Genomic DNA, 13,796 nt, shown 5'->3' with positions numbered 1-13,796 from the left:
GCTGTAGTACTTCAGAAAAGTTTGGCCGTGCAAAAAAATCAAATCAAAGCAGTTTAAGAGGAATAGAAATACAATGTAATGAATGAAGATCTGTTGACATCTGTGAAAAGTCTATCTTTAGCACTTTTTCACTCTTGATCTTGGCCTTTTCCTTGTAAAGAAGGTATTAAAAATAAACCTTTTGCTATGTGGGGGGAAAAAAAGTAATAATCCTTTCATTAAATCATAAACAGCTTAATCACTCTTTGGGAGGATCTGATTCAGCTTTACATAACCTTGGCTGGTCTACCAAGTTAACTCCAGAAGGGCATTGACAACTTATGTAGGAGGTCAAGAAAAGAATCCAGACTGACCTCTTGTGGCATTTTGCCTTAATAAAAGGAGCAATGGATTCGTCTCCCTATCAGAACAGCCATACATCCATAAACTATCGTAGGACGTCTAACAAGCCTTATCCTACAAAACACTTTCATGTGGTTTCGGACACACAAAAAAATAACTATTCAGTAAAGTGGGCTAAAATTCCTCCATCGTGATGTAAATGATAGATGTTTGGATGATTTTACCATAAAATAAAACAGAAAACGACTTTTTTCACTACTGACCAGGATGGCTTGGAACTGAATGAATAAATGAAATCCTTCCTGGTTTCTGCAGATCATGAAAGCCGACACCATCTTTGGTGTTAAACGGGTTTGAAACACAAGGCCGCAGCTATAATCAAGCAGACAGATTGGAGAATCGTCCCATTTATTTTATACAGTCATGTACATCCCTTTTAAGAAGGCTGGCTGAAGATGACATGGAATGTTACAGATTTGGGGAGTTTGTTGCTTTTTTGCATAACATTTTGCAAGAACATCAGCACTGGAAATGGTGAAAAAGTTTTTCTTCTCAACATAAAGCTACTTCCACATACTGTACATTAATAAAGCCTCTTCAGATGAATGAAACAAACTGAAGTCCTCTTATTTTTCTAGAGAACAGGCAATAGTAGCCAGCCTGTATGAGAATGGAGGCGGGACTTTAAGTGTCATAATATGAAAAGCACAGAAAGATGCATGTAAAGTCTGGAGTCATCCGTGTGGTCTGAGCCGGGCTGCTTCAGGTCGGTGTAGATTGAGCTCATGTGAAGGTCACGTCCAAAATCTTGTGAAGCACACAGGGTAAGAATCCAGATTCAAGATTCCTTCATTTTTATAAAAACAGAGAGCGTAGAGTAAGCCCGGTCAGGACTCGCCGTTCTGGACTTTGGAGATGGGTGGCTGCATAAAGTCTTTAAAGGGCCCCAGGGCCTCCTTCAGGGCTGCGCTCACCTCAGACGAAGAACAGGTAATGCACTCTACCAGCGTAGGGTACAGAGCAATCACCTGAGCCCATGTGTTGCCATCCACTGTGGGTGAGACGGAAAGAAAGAGCAGAGGACGGGATATTGATAAGCTGATTGGGGAGGAATTTCTGGAGCTGCAGTTTGGAGCTTACCGTTTTCTGGATGTGTCTTTTTTAGAGAGTCCATCAAAGTGCTTATGGCTTTCAAGACAAAGATAATCTCTGTAACTTGTTGCCTGAAAGAGGGAAAAAAAAGAAATTGAGCTAAATAAGAGTTTTAGATGTAAAAAAAGGAAGACATACTCCAAGAGACTTGCAACTTTAACAAATTATGTGATTTTCCAAGGTGATTGGTTGATTAGATCGAACAAATACTTTGGATGAAAAAAAGCTGAGCCTGTTTGACAGATAGTGTTCATATTCATATCTTTATTAAGTTGCGAGCGCAGAGACAGAGTCGAGCCAGCGGAGAAACAGCCGAGCGCACAGCTATGAAACACGGAAAAAGGAGGTGGAGAGACGGAACTGATCGTGAAGACAGCGGGTTAAAACTAGGGGTGTGAAAAATCGTCATGACGAAGCATCGCCATTCTAATTTTTGTGATCTGCTGCATCGATTCTTGATGCCAAGTATCGATTCTTAATTAACAAAAAGGAATAAATAAAATACATGAATGGTTGGCGCACATCAGCCAAAAACAAGTGGAATACAACTTGCAGTCCAGTAGATGTCGCTGCAGATACTGCGACGAGTCATTCATAAACAAAACATGGAGACTGAGAAAATTCGCCCAGCTCCATCACATTCCAAGTCAGATGTTTGGATGCATTTTGGCTTTAAAAACAAAGAATGTAAAAACGAAATTGATTTGACACAGGTAATTTGCAAAAGGGGAAATGTTAAACATTTGAATGTTTCCATTTCATTGGTTCAAAGGACCACTGAGGCCATGTAAACAGCACTGGTATTTTAAGTTTTATAAATCCTAAACACTTTTTGTCAGTGTGTCCACTCCAGTAATAGTAATTTTTGTGTCCAGTATTTGTTTTCATGGCAACACCTTCGATAGTCGTTCCAATAAATACAGCTATGTATGACTGCTTTCAGTTATGTATCAATTGAAGACACGATCCAGATCACACACAGCCAGTCAGCCACTGGTAAGGGCTGTATCTTTTTCTTACAGTGTTCAGTGAAAATATCGCAATGCATCGCAATATTTCAGGTATTGTGATGCATCATGATTAAATCGCATCGTGGCATGTGAATCGTGATTGGAATCGAATCGTGACTTCTTTGGCAATACCCACCCCTAGTAAAAACAGCTTTTTCAGAGTAGAGCGTGAGCCAGATCGGTTTTGAGCGTTGGTTGTCTCACTGCACGCTTGGATTGGTTCCTGCACGCTCAAACAGAAGGCGCATATATCGCTCCATAATGTACCCTTTCATAGTGAAGGTGCAGTACTTTCTAAAACCACAGAGGGGCAGTGATCAACATAAAAAGTGCAAATGCAGGAAAAAAGAGAAGAAACAGTTCACGGCTCACTTCCAACATGGCCGAGCAAAGAACCGTTCATTTAAGAAGTTGTGATTATTAAAGAATATTCTGTGTTACACAGAATTACAGTGAAATAAAAAAGCACGTTAAATTGTTGCACAAATAGAGAAATGATGATGGGGAAACCAACCCCCTGTGGAGCCCATATGGACCTTTTTAAAAAAAAAAAAAAAACGAAACAAAAACAAGCCTATATAAAAATTATATTATCGTTAATAAATCCTGAATGCAATGGACAGTTGTTTCAGACTTTATTTTTATTGTATGTGATGGAAACAGACACTAAAATCCTTGTTTTACCGCATGTTTGGCCAATAAACTCAGCCCTGTTTCCTTTACAGTAACACTGCATTTAACCAAAATGTTCCACTGGAACCTTCTGCACCATTTGATGTCAGTAAAGCCAAACTTGTTCGTGGAAAACAACTTTATATCCTCCCCTTTGGACCCAAGCTGGCGCACACGGGCTGCCCCAAGTTACAAAAGTTCGGAGGTGCACCACCTAGTGGCCAGGCTGTGCGTGTGTTCTGCACTTGTGGGCGGGGACGGCAGGTTGGGTCACATTTGGCACATGTACTCTCGTGCCGTGTTGGATGGGGCGAGTATAAACCAAGCTTAATGCTTATGCTAAGTCACTGCACATACGTACCTTGGTAACGGACAGCGCCCACTCAGCCTCTCATCCTCTACGTAGCGCCGGAGAACATCCTGGGCCCTCTTTAGGAGCACGGACAGCGCCATTCGAGAGATGTAGCCCTCCTGAGGGGTGGACACTTTGTTGCTAAAGGAAAACTGGAGCAACGTCTCAAAGCACACCTTCGAAAACTCTTCCCTCATCCGCACATCGATCTCAGCCTCTGTGGAATGAAAACAACCTCAGCGTCTGTGAAGCAAAGCTGACTGCTGTCTTAGGGCGAGTCCCACTAAAACCGCACATCTGAGGTTTTTTAAAACATCATAACTTAGGGAGGCAGAAGGGACGAGCTCTATCACCTGACTTTATTATTACCTGTGAACGATGGAGCTTGGGAGTGAATAGAGCCCTTATTGAGCATAGTCATGATCTGACCAACAAAGTCTTTGGGGATGAAGTTGGCAAATGGTAAAATCTCTGTACTGATCAACTGGACCACCTAAAAGGAAGGAGAAAATTGCAATTGAAAGGGGAAGGCTAAATGCTTTCTGACATTATCTATGAATCAATGAAGCACGCAAACCTCAACATCAACAGACTCATTCTGCTGGAACTCCTGAATGGACAGATTATCAGGGGCAGTGCTGTAAAACACACACGATTAGCACAAGACAGGAACTACCTGAATCCTGGCCCTCTTCTTCAGCCGGGCTTGGAGATAACCTACCTTTTGGTGAAAAGAAAGTCTTCAAAGGCATTGGCCAACTCTGGCCACATGGAATCGAACTTTCCAGACAAGGCATGCTGGCGTGCAACAGGCAACCCGATAGACAGCACCTTCAGCAGAGAGGAAACGGCCAGCTTCCAGGTACTCTCTGATGGACAGGCGTACTTCAAACCCAAGGGCATTCTAAGAGTCTAGGAGAGGAAGAAACAGCAGATCACAGTTTAATCTTCTAAAATAAATACTATCTTAAAAATGCTGGTGCAGATTCTCAGTCATCCTGGTGATAGTCATCCCAAAAAAGTAAAAAACAATCCACTGGACTTTGTTTCCAAGTTTGAACCAAATTCCATCTTAGAAACAAAGTCCAGTGGATTGTTTATTAACTTTTTGGGATATCTTAAAGTTCAATCTACATGAAACTGGTATTAATGTTTGGATCAGTTAATGAGAAATTAAAGGATAGAAGATAATAAAAAACAAGGAACACTATTTGTTTGAGAAAATTCTCCCTTTCTTATGAGATACAGATTTCCAAAGGAAAAGCCACATTTTCTATGTGCAACATGCAGGATGTTTATGCCTGTGATAAAATCATGACGTCAGAAAGAAGGAGTGTAAAATAGGCCCAAAGGCAGTGGAGTGAACAAACTCTGAAATGATTCATCATTCTTAATCCATTTTTATTTAGCTAAAATATGGATATAACTGTCACACAATCAAAAGAAAGAGGATTAAATCCATAAAATCCTTCTCCTCACATATAAAGCCTTAAATGGCCAAGCTCCATCTGATATCATAGATCTGATTGTTCCTTATGTTCCTAACAGAGCACTTTGCTCTCAATCTGCAGGTTTACTAGTGGTTCCTAGAATTTCTAAAAGTAGAATGGGAGGCAGATCTTTTAGTTATCAGGCTCCTCTCATGTGGAACCAACTACCAGTTTTAGTCCGTGAGGCAGACACCCTGTCTACTTTTAAGGCTAGGCTTAAAACTTTCCTTTTTGATAAAGCTTTTAGTTAGAGTGGCTCAGGTTATCCTGAGCTATCTCTATAGTTATACTGCTATAGGCTTAGACTGCTGGAGGACATAGGGACCCCTTTTTCATCATTCTGCTTCATTCTATCTCTATTCTCCCACTCTGCAAAATCTGTTAGTTCAATCTCTAACGTTCTGCTCTCTCTGCTTTTTCTCATAGTAGCTTCATGTGGTCTGTTCCTGTTTGGCTGTGACTCCATCCTGGAGAGAAATATCAGCTGTGCTGCTGCCATCAACGCCTTTGTTTCTAGATGCTAGAGATCATCCTATTTTTCAGTGTAGTCCTGTTTCTCTGACTGTGACTAACTGGATGTGCTCTCTTCATCCTCTGACATGGGAGCTGGCTTGGAGCTCGTCTGCCTGGCTGTGTGTTTCCTGGACAGGGCCGCCTGTGGAGCTGGTTGACAGTTGCCTTTTGTATCTCTGCTTATTTTTGTATCTCTGCTTCTGTCTCCTTGAACCCCAGTCGACCTCAGCAGATGGCCGCTCACACTGAGCCTGGTTCTGCTGGAGGTTTCTTCCTGTTAAAAGGGAGGTTTTCCTCTCCATTGTCGCTACAAGCATGCTTAGTGTGAGGGATTGCTGAAGAGTCAATGAGTCGATGCAATCAACTGGTTTTCCTTAGATAGAAAACTTTTAATCACTTTAACTGGATGACCTGGTGAACTGTAAAGTGCCTTGAGATGACGTGTGTTGTGAATTGGTGCTATAGAAATATGAATTGATGAATTAAAGAAGCTTATGGCAGCAACAAGCAAAAAGATTTTAATAAAAGGACAGAAGAATGAACTGAGCCACAACCCGAAGTCAGTATCCATACCCAGGAAAATATTCAATACCCAATATCATAGGAATAAAAATATGCCAAATAATTAAAGGCATTAAAAAATCCATTGGCATTAAGCCAATAAAACTGGACAGAAAGACATTTAATCCTTAACCTCTTGGGTGTGGATTAGGGGTGTAAATAATAATCATTTTGTATCGATGCATCGATCCAACAGCCGACGATCCGATGCATCGACACGTCCGCGAGAGAATCGATTCATGTTTTTTTTCCCTCCGGTCTATTTGTATCCATTTGCTCCTGGGCGTAATTCTCCCTCCCGTGCTGCGGTGGCGCTAAACCTATTTTGCCCTCCTACCTCGCTTCCTGGTTATACTCTTACAGCAGTGTGTTGCAGTGAGCTTGACACAGACATTTTTTATTTATGCTCAATATTGAAGCGTGGTCTGAGCTACACGCTGTGGGTCTAGATACGGCCGAGGCGGCGAGGAAGTGGGGACGAGTTTAGTCCGACGACGGCGGGACATGAGGGCCAAAAGGAGCGGAGATCCAGGTGGAAAAAGGGTCCCAGCGTTCTTGCGCACCTCGCTCTTCTAGCTGGTCCATCTTCACAAGTTGTTTTCCGCAATTTCGGTCATAAAAACAAAACAAGCCGGCCTCCTGTCTGCGGCACTGTCTGCAGTCAGCTACAATTTGGGAGAGGAGCAGCGGAGCGTCTGTGGAGGGGGCGGGACGTCTGGAGCCGAGGTATTGCATTGCACTCATTGCACTGATTTTCTGCAGTATTTTTGCAATATTTTTTGATGCAACTTTTCTTCTTCTGTTATTTGCTGTTGTTTCTAAAAAAAAATGCATAACAATATTACAGCTTTCATTGATTTATTTCAAAGTTGAAACTTTGTTTAGCCTGTAAGGTCTACAAAAAAAAAAATTATTGATTAATCGAATCGTATCATATCGTGGTGTATTCTTGAGTATCGAAAATAATCGAATCATTGGGTCAGGAAATCGATACTGAATCAAATCGCCATGATGGATGTGATTTACACCCCTAGTGTGGATGCTCTATAACTTGAGCATCAGTATCAGTCCGATAAGTGAAATTGGTTTAGGTACTAGATCTGCTCAGGGCCCTGCACCTTCTTATGACGTTAACATATGGAAACTCCACTCAGACAAACTGTATTGCACCCGTTTCTTATGGATCTAATCCGTTTTGGAGTCTCAACATATTATTAACTATATGTTAGACGCTGCGTGATGTTATCATTGTCTGGACAACCACTATGTTTTACATCATGTGGCAATATTTAGCCAATCATGTAGCGTAACGTCACTGGTATATGCAGGACCAGAGCAGATCTGGTACCTACACCGGGCCCATATTAACCACAGCTGTTTATTTCCACCTGTTGCTATTGAGGGGAAGGGAGGAGATGTGATCAAGTGTTGCATGTTTGGTCACATTAAAAGCATAAAGCAAAGGATAGTGGGTGTTTCATTGAAGAGACAAGTGATGTCAGATATCAGATATAAACCATAAGGGCAGTATTATTATCTGGTATCCACTTTTTTCAATCTCAATCAATAACACAGTAGTGAGGTTCTAAAGCAGGTTGTATGTTTAAGCTAATTGTTTGGCATCTGTTGTTTAATGCTGGATCAGTTTCTTTTAAAACTCTGAAAGTTAGCAAATGTTTAATCAGATTGCATATTTAATGTTATTGCAGAAAAACTATGTTCAGAAAAAAGAAAGTAGATATAAAAAGGGTTCGATACAAATCTAAAAAGCTAAACAGCAGCCTTTAGCATGGCTTAACATGCAGAAAAGAGCTCTGTAGTCATATTCCCTAAACGTCAAAACTCCAACCAATATGGTTTACCTTCTAGACAGAAACCTTATTGTAAACTTAATAAATCCTTTATCATTGCTCATAAACTAGATTGTTTATCTTAGACATGTTTCATTCATCTGTTTAAAAAGGTTTATTTAACTGGCTGGAAACTGACGGAGCATAAATACCTTAATGATGCTTTGCAGCACTTTTTCATTGATGACAGCTTTGTGGCACGCCGTTTTATGGTAAAGGTACACCACCACCTCCAGGGAGCGCTCAGCAAAGGGCACGTAGTTTAAGGCAACCCATTCTGCCTGTGGAGACAAACAGTTCCCTTTTATTAAAAAAAATAAAATAAAAAATCACCCCACAAAGAAAACATTTTCCATTTCAAATCTGGCAAAGCCACGTTAAAAGCATGATTTAAAGGCCCACTTTGAGAAAGAAAAAGGAAACTTTAAAGCTGCTGTTAGGCTATTAGGGTGTTTGATGTTGCAGTCAAACAATTTGTCAAAGTGTGCCTTTAAGAAATAAAGAGAACCACACGTTAGCGTGTGAAAACAAAGGGATCACCAAAAATCACAAAGTCAACAGAAAAATTAACTGCACATAGACGGTGCACACAGAGGTGGTGTAACCACCAGTTAGTGGCAGGCAGAGAGACGGGGCAGCATGGAGTGAGAGGGAGACGCAGATGAGACACGAGAGCCCGCAATGCCGACTGAGACGGGATCGCATCCCCAATCAGCACAGCTTAGTTCTATTATAGATGAGGGGAGGGTTGGTGGTGAGGAGGCTTAAGGAGATGGTGCAACTCACCGGTGCAAACAGCTGGATCTAAAACGTTTATCCGGTGAGTGGTTCCCAGAAACAAAAATGACAAAAGATTGAAGTTAACCTGCTGCTTTTAAAGCAGCTGAAGAGAGCTGCTGGCGAAATACACTTTAGGAAGAAATGTAGTTTCTCAAAAGTGCACGAGATCCAGAATGATATGAAATACCTTCTAAAAACTTTGCCCCCTCACTTTTCTGCACGACAAACAAAACCTTCAATGTATTTAGTTATTTTATGTGATACAGCGATTAATATACAGGGTGCTACTGTGAAGTCATAGGAAAAACAATGCATCAAAGGACCGGTACAAAGAGTTTACCGATAGTTTTAGCTTTGGACTTTGACTAGGCCATATAATCTGATTTAGGCCTGGGTGTAAACCTCAGATACAAAGTAGGCCAAAGTTAAAAACCAATAACTTGAACAAATGCCAGCAGTGATCTTTTTTTTTAACGGGGAGGTTTTATCTTCTTTTCTGTTAAAAAGATAAACCTTCCAGCTGCTGCAGACCTTCTGAATGATCTTGCAGGTCAAATATGGCTCCGGGGGCCTGGTTGATAATGTCATTGATTACATGAATAAAGTCTTTTTCCTGCTGTAAGCCAAAATTTAGCTGTGATCTAAAGTCTTAGGAAATATTTTTAATTGTTTTAAAGGAAAAGTCTGGTCATATTCAGAATTCAAACTTCTGAAAGTTCTTTAAATATGAAATTATTACAAACTGTTCAGTAAATGATCAGTGTTTTTAATTCAGAGTAATTTTCCTTTGAATGTTCTTTACTGGAGGCGTCCATGTTTGTCAAAGAACACTACTGCCACCTACTGGTTTGTGACGTCACGGTGCGGTATCGGCTGTTGATCAAGTCCCAGTGCTGTATCTGGTGTTTGTCACAACGCGCTATTATCCAAGTCATCTTGAAAACATTCTTCTTCTAAATGTTGGCTACAAATTACGTGTTTTTCTCTGGCCAGAAGTTCGATGGTAAATCCTCCCTCTTCAAGTTGGCGATCCAACGACCAACCCGTCCGTGGAGGATCAGGAATCAGAAAGGTGGAATAACCTTTCGTACTTCGTAATGTTTCGTCATGTCTCCTTTCTATCTCCTCTTTCTTTCATCTTTTCTATTTTTTTTTCATTTTATTCTTCTGTTTTTCTTGTTCTGCTCTATTTACATTGCAGTGTCCATATAAACTGTAAAACTCATTGCATAATTATAATAAAGCAATTTATATGCATGAAACAAGTGGAGCAATATGGCAATTGCTGTACTGCTACACTTGTGATAGTAAAATCAGTTGGGCTTTTTTTGGCATTAAGACAATTATTCTTATTGCCACATTGTCAGAGAGGATACTGTAAAAAAAAAAAAAAAAAAAAAGGAAAGGTGAAATAACTAATTTTTTTTTTTTCACTTTTACTCCAGCATCCAACCTCCATGCGCGTGGGCATTGTCAGTTTCACTATAGCTCTGGTGAATTTCAATGGTGAAGTCCTCTGGAAATCTTCAGTAATTGTTGTTGATTGCAGATGTGTCTAGTAGTTCCCATTGATTCTGCTTGTAAAGCAGGGAGAATGGCGCTAGGCTTACCGCACCGTGACCTCACTGCTGGAAGATGGCAGGAGGGAGGTGTTACTATATTTGGGCAAAAATGGCCGCTCCAAGACTCAGTGATGGCAACGAAAATTATTATAATTTTTTTTACCAAATAATGCTTAATTAATTAAATCATCTGCGATGAATCTTTCTTTGTTCTTTCTTTAACATTTAAACCCAATCAGCAGAAAACATCTCAGTAGATCACTTCATGCAGTACATTCTTTCATCTGTGCAGAGAACTTTTAAAACATCCCCCTAATCTAAGAATAATGAGTTGATCGCCCGTGTGAAAAAACAAGCCGTATAGAGAAACTTTGATTTGGTGTTTTATAAGACTCCCTGGTGAGAATTCAAAGACTGCAGAAAGACAGTAAAAAACTATGTGCATGTTGCCAGAAAAATCATGCACAAGGAAGAGATTATTTAGTAGGACATGGCTACGGCCTTTTATTTTGATAGGTTTGATAGGATTAAAGGTTGTTTTATATTCAGCCTTTAAAAAAAAATGGAGCAACTGAAAGGAAAAGGATGCGGCTGCATGGTAGTTTCCAGGTCTTACTTGGTTGTATTTAGCGTTTGCCACGTGTTTGGTTTCCACCCGGCCGTACTGAGGAGGCTTGCAGGAAAATTCCACAAAAAGTAGCAGCTGTTCAAAGATGGCTGGGTACATGATCTGCAGGTTCTCGGGGCCCACACAGATGGCCTGCAGCGGGGAGGGAAGGGAGGAAAAAAACACAGCTGACAGTCATCACAGGGGTGCAGATCACATGATGCAAGCAAACCAACCAGCTCTCTGAAGATAAACTATGAAATCTTTACTTCTGAATTAACTTATAGCTCAACTGCTTGGACTAGAGTTAGTTTGTTGGAAATATGAGCCAGAACGACATAATTTGCACTTTAAAGCTGCCCATTATAAGGATCATTCTGACTCCTGCAAACAGCTGATGGACCTTATAACCTTTTTTTCCTCCTAATAGTCTCAAAATCTATAAGTCGTGCTATATGCATTTTGATAAATTTATCTTACAGAACTAGCGTATGTCTGAATAACTAAACTCAGCTGCACATTTCTTTTAATCTCAAACTACTTTTGATGTTGCAAAATATTATTTTCCCATGTTTTCCTTTACTATACATGGTGTTTTTTATGTTGTTTTAATCATCTTTGTGTGAATCTTCACGCTTCTTGTTCTTTCACACAAGTTTCTCCACAAAGAAAAAATAAAGAATATTTGGATCTCATTCTGTACTGTATGATTTGGTGGGAAACATTATTCTAAGAAATCCTGAATGCCAGTGTTATTTGTAGCTTGTTGGAGAGACTTTTACTGCCTTAAATTAATGTATACTTTTATTGCTGTGATGCTTATGCTCACAGACCAATGGAGGAAATTGTGGTAGAGTTAAAGAAAGAAAACAGTCAAGATATTCTAAAACAATTGAAAGTGACACCTTCATTCCAATAATCCATGGTGTCCAATCAAAGGGTTCTGCCAACACAGCGCTGCCGTGTCTGCATCATGCTAGTAGCCCAATATTTGCTCGTGCTTCATATGTTTCCTGTTCCTACCTTCTGCAGAACATCCAGAGCAGTGAGTACGGCCTCCTGCAAACTTGTGAGTGTGGCTTCAGTGTAAGAAGGCAGGATGAACGGCGAGGCGTCGCTGCTTATAGGCACAGACACGGCCCCGTGGAGGATGACTCCAAGCTTTTTCAGATCATCCATGCTGAAGTTAGCTTTGATGTGCTGGTAGAGTGCTGGGAAAATCTGGATTAATGCTGTGAGGAACGGCTGGCTGGGGATGAAGGCCAGCTTCTCTGCTGGGCCGCTGGGGGGCCTCGTGCTCTCTGTTCCTGTCCGATACCAAGTGTTCCATGCAGACCACCACAATGCTGAGTCTTCCAGCGCAGACTCCTCGCCGGGAGGCGGCGCCTGCAGCTCCGCCCCGTTGTACCTCGTCAGCCTCTCGACTAGAGAATCAGAGCGCACCAGGGGTCTGCCAGGGCCGGAGGCAGAGAGCGGGTCGATGAGGACAGGGGGGACGCCCATGGCGACGAGCGCGTCCCCTGCTTTGTCCGAGTCTCTGACAGGTGTGACGATCTGCAGGATCTCTTGGAAGCTCTTGAGAGCAGCCAGAGAAACCTCGTTGTTTTTACTGAGAGCAGCTGACTGGATGTGGTTCAGCAGCACCTCCCAGGCCTCAAAGAAATCCCCTGCAGAAACACGACGAAAGGATCAGACCCAGCAGGAAAAGGCAACGATTATTGATGCTTCTGCCTCACATGTTGCCTTCATTACATCACCTCACCTAACTGCTGGAGGAGATATCGCCTGGTGTTGAAAATGCGAGCCACCCCAGCAAGCGTCAGTACCCACGTCTCCGCCCACTGTTTTTCTGCCGTGTCACGTGAGTGATGGATGAGGATGTTTCCGCCTCCAGACTCGATCTTTTCCTTGTCTGCTGTGGTGGACGACGTCCTCACACAGTTTAATAGCTGAAACAAAACCTGCACCAGCAAAAAGAGTTGAGACTAAAGGTTAAAGGAAATCCCTTTAAAATCTATTCCAGTTTGTTGCTACAAGACATGTTGACATTTTTAATGCGCCACAAATCTTGTGGGCTTTGGATTTTGAATTCAAACTTCTAAAAATACTTTAAATATGAAATTATTAAATATTGTTCAATAAATGATCAGTGTTTTTAATTGAGAGTAATTTTCATGTGAATGTGCTTAACTGGAGGCATCCATGTTTGTCAAAGAACACTACTGCCACCTACTGGTTTGTGACGTCACGGTGCGGTATCGGCTGTTGATCAAGTCCCAGTGCTGTATCTGGTGTTTGTCACAACGCGCTATTATCCAAGTCATCTTGAAAAAATTCTTCTTCCAAATGTTGGCTACCGTATTTTCACGACCATAAGGCGCACCGGACTATAGGGCGCGTTTTTTATATACAGGTACATGTCCTCTACTACCTTTAAATACCTCTACTGCGTATTTAAAAATACAGCGGGGGCAAAACTGAGTATGACTGTGCTTTATTCATGTATTTATTACAAAGTATTAATCTAACCTGGGAGCTGGCCGTGAGACAGACACATCGCATATGACACAGCGCTGTGATCACTCCTAAATTAACTTAAAATCCTGAAACCTGCCGCTTTTATTACCTGTATCCTGGTGCCTGCAGTTTAAATTATTTAGATGAAAAACACCTGCCAGCTGCCGCGTGAACCCGGAGGCTGCCCAGCCTAGAGGCTGCTGATGAAGGGATTTCTCCTGTCGGCGCACCGCTGGTATGTGGGGGTCTGAGCGGCTCCGACAGAAATAGATAATCTGGATGAACTGACTGCAATTAATACGTTTTCAGGTGGCCTTTCTCACTTAAAAACATATTAAAACTACTTTATTCCCACTGATCACAGCAAATATAGCTGCAAGATTTAGAT

General features: G+C 41.4%; 1 protein-coding gene across 4 annotated transcripts in view; it reads right to left on the bottom strand.

The window, feature by feature from the left end:
* Window positions 1-733: 733 nt before the first annotated feature.
* mon2 (MON2 homolog, regulator of endosome-to-Golgi trafficking) overlaps window positions 734-13,796 on the bottom strand; it is a 97,283-nt gene continuing 84,220 nt past the window's right edge. For 2 of the 4 annotated variants that reach the window (XM_038288560.1, XM_038288559.1), the window contains 10 exons: window positions 12,654-12,852; window positions 11,915-12,558; window positions 10,901-11,044; window positions 8,095-8,223; window positions 4,250-4,440; window positions 4,106-4,166; window positions 3,898-4,021; window positions 3,538-3,745; window positions 1,483-1,565; window positions 734-1,393 (listed from right to left, as the gene is read on the bottom strand). In XM_038288560.1, the coding sequence (XP_038144488.1) occupies window positions 1,230-1,393; window positions 1,483-1,565; window positions 3,538-3,745; window positions 3,898-4,021; window positions 4,106-4,166; window positions 4,250-4,440; window positions 8,095-8,223; window positions 10,901-11,044; window positions 11,915-12,558; window positions 12,654-12,852 (1,947 nt within the window). In that variant the 3' untranslated portion in view covers window positions 734-1,229. Of the gene's footprint in view, window positions 1,394-1,482; window positions 1,566-3,537; window positions 3,746-3,897; window positions 4,022-4,105; window positions 4,167-4,249; window positions 4,441-8,094; window positions 8,224-8,728; window positions 8,747-10,900; window positions 11,045-11,914; window positions 12,559-12,653; window positions 12,853-13,796 lie in introns of all 4 variants that reach the window. The other 2 variants (XM_038288556.1, XM_038288557.1) reach the window with 2 other exon arrangements.

Source organism: Cyprinodon tularosa, unplaced genomic scaffold (assembly GCF_016077235.1).
Source record: "Cyprinodon tularosa strain WSP-4 unplaced genomic scaffold, ASM1607723v1 ctg258, whole genome shotgun sequence".
NCBI classification, from domain to species: domain Eukaryota; kingdom Metazoa; phylum Chordata; class Actinopteri; order Cyprinodontiformes; family Cyprinodontidae; genus Cyprinodon; species Cyprinodon tularosa.
This window is presented reverse-complemented; position numbering and strand designations above follow the sequence as displayed.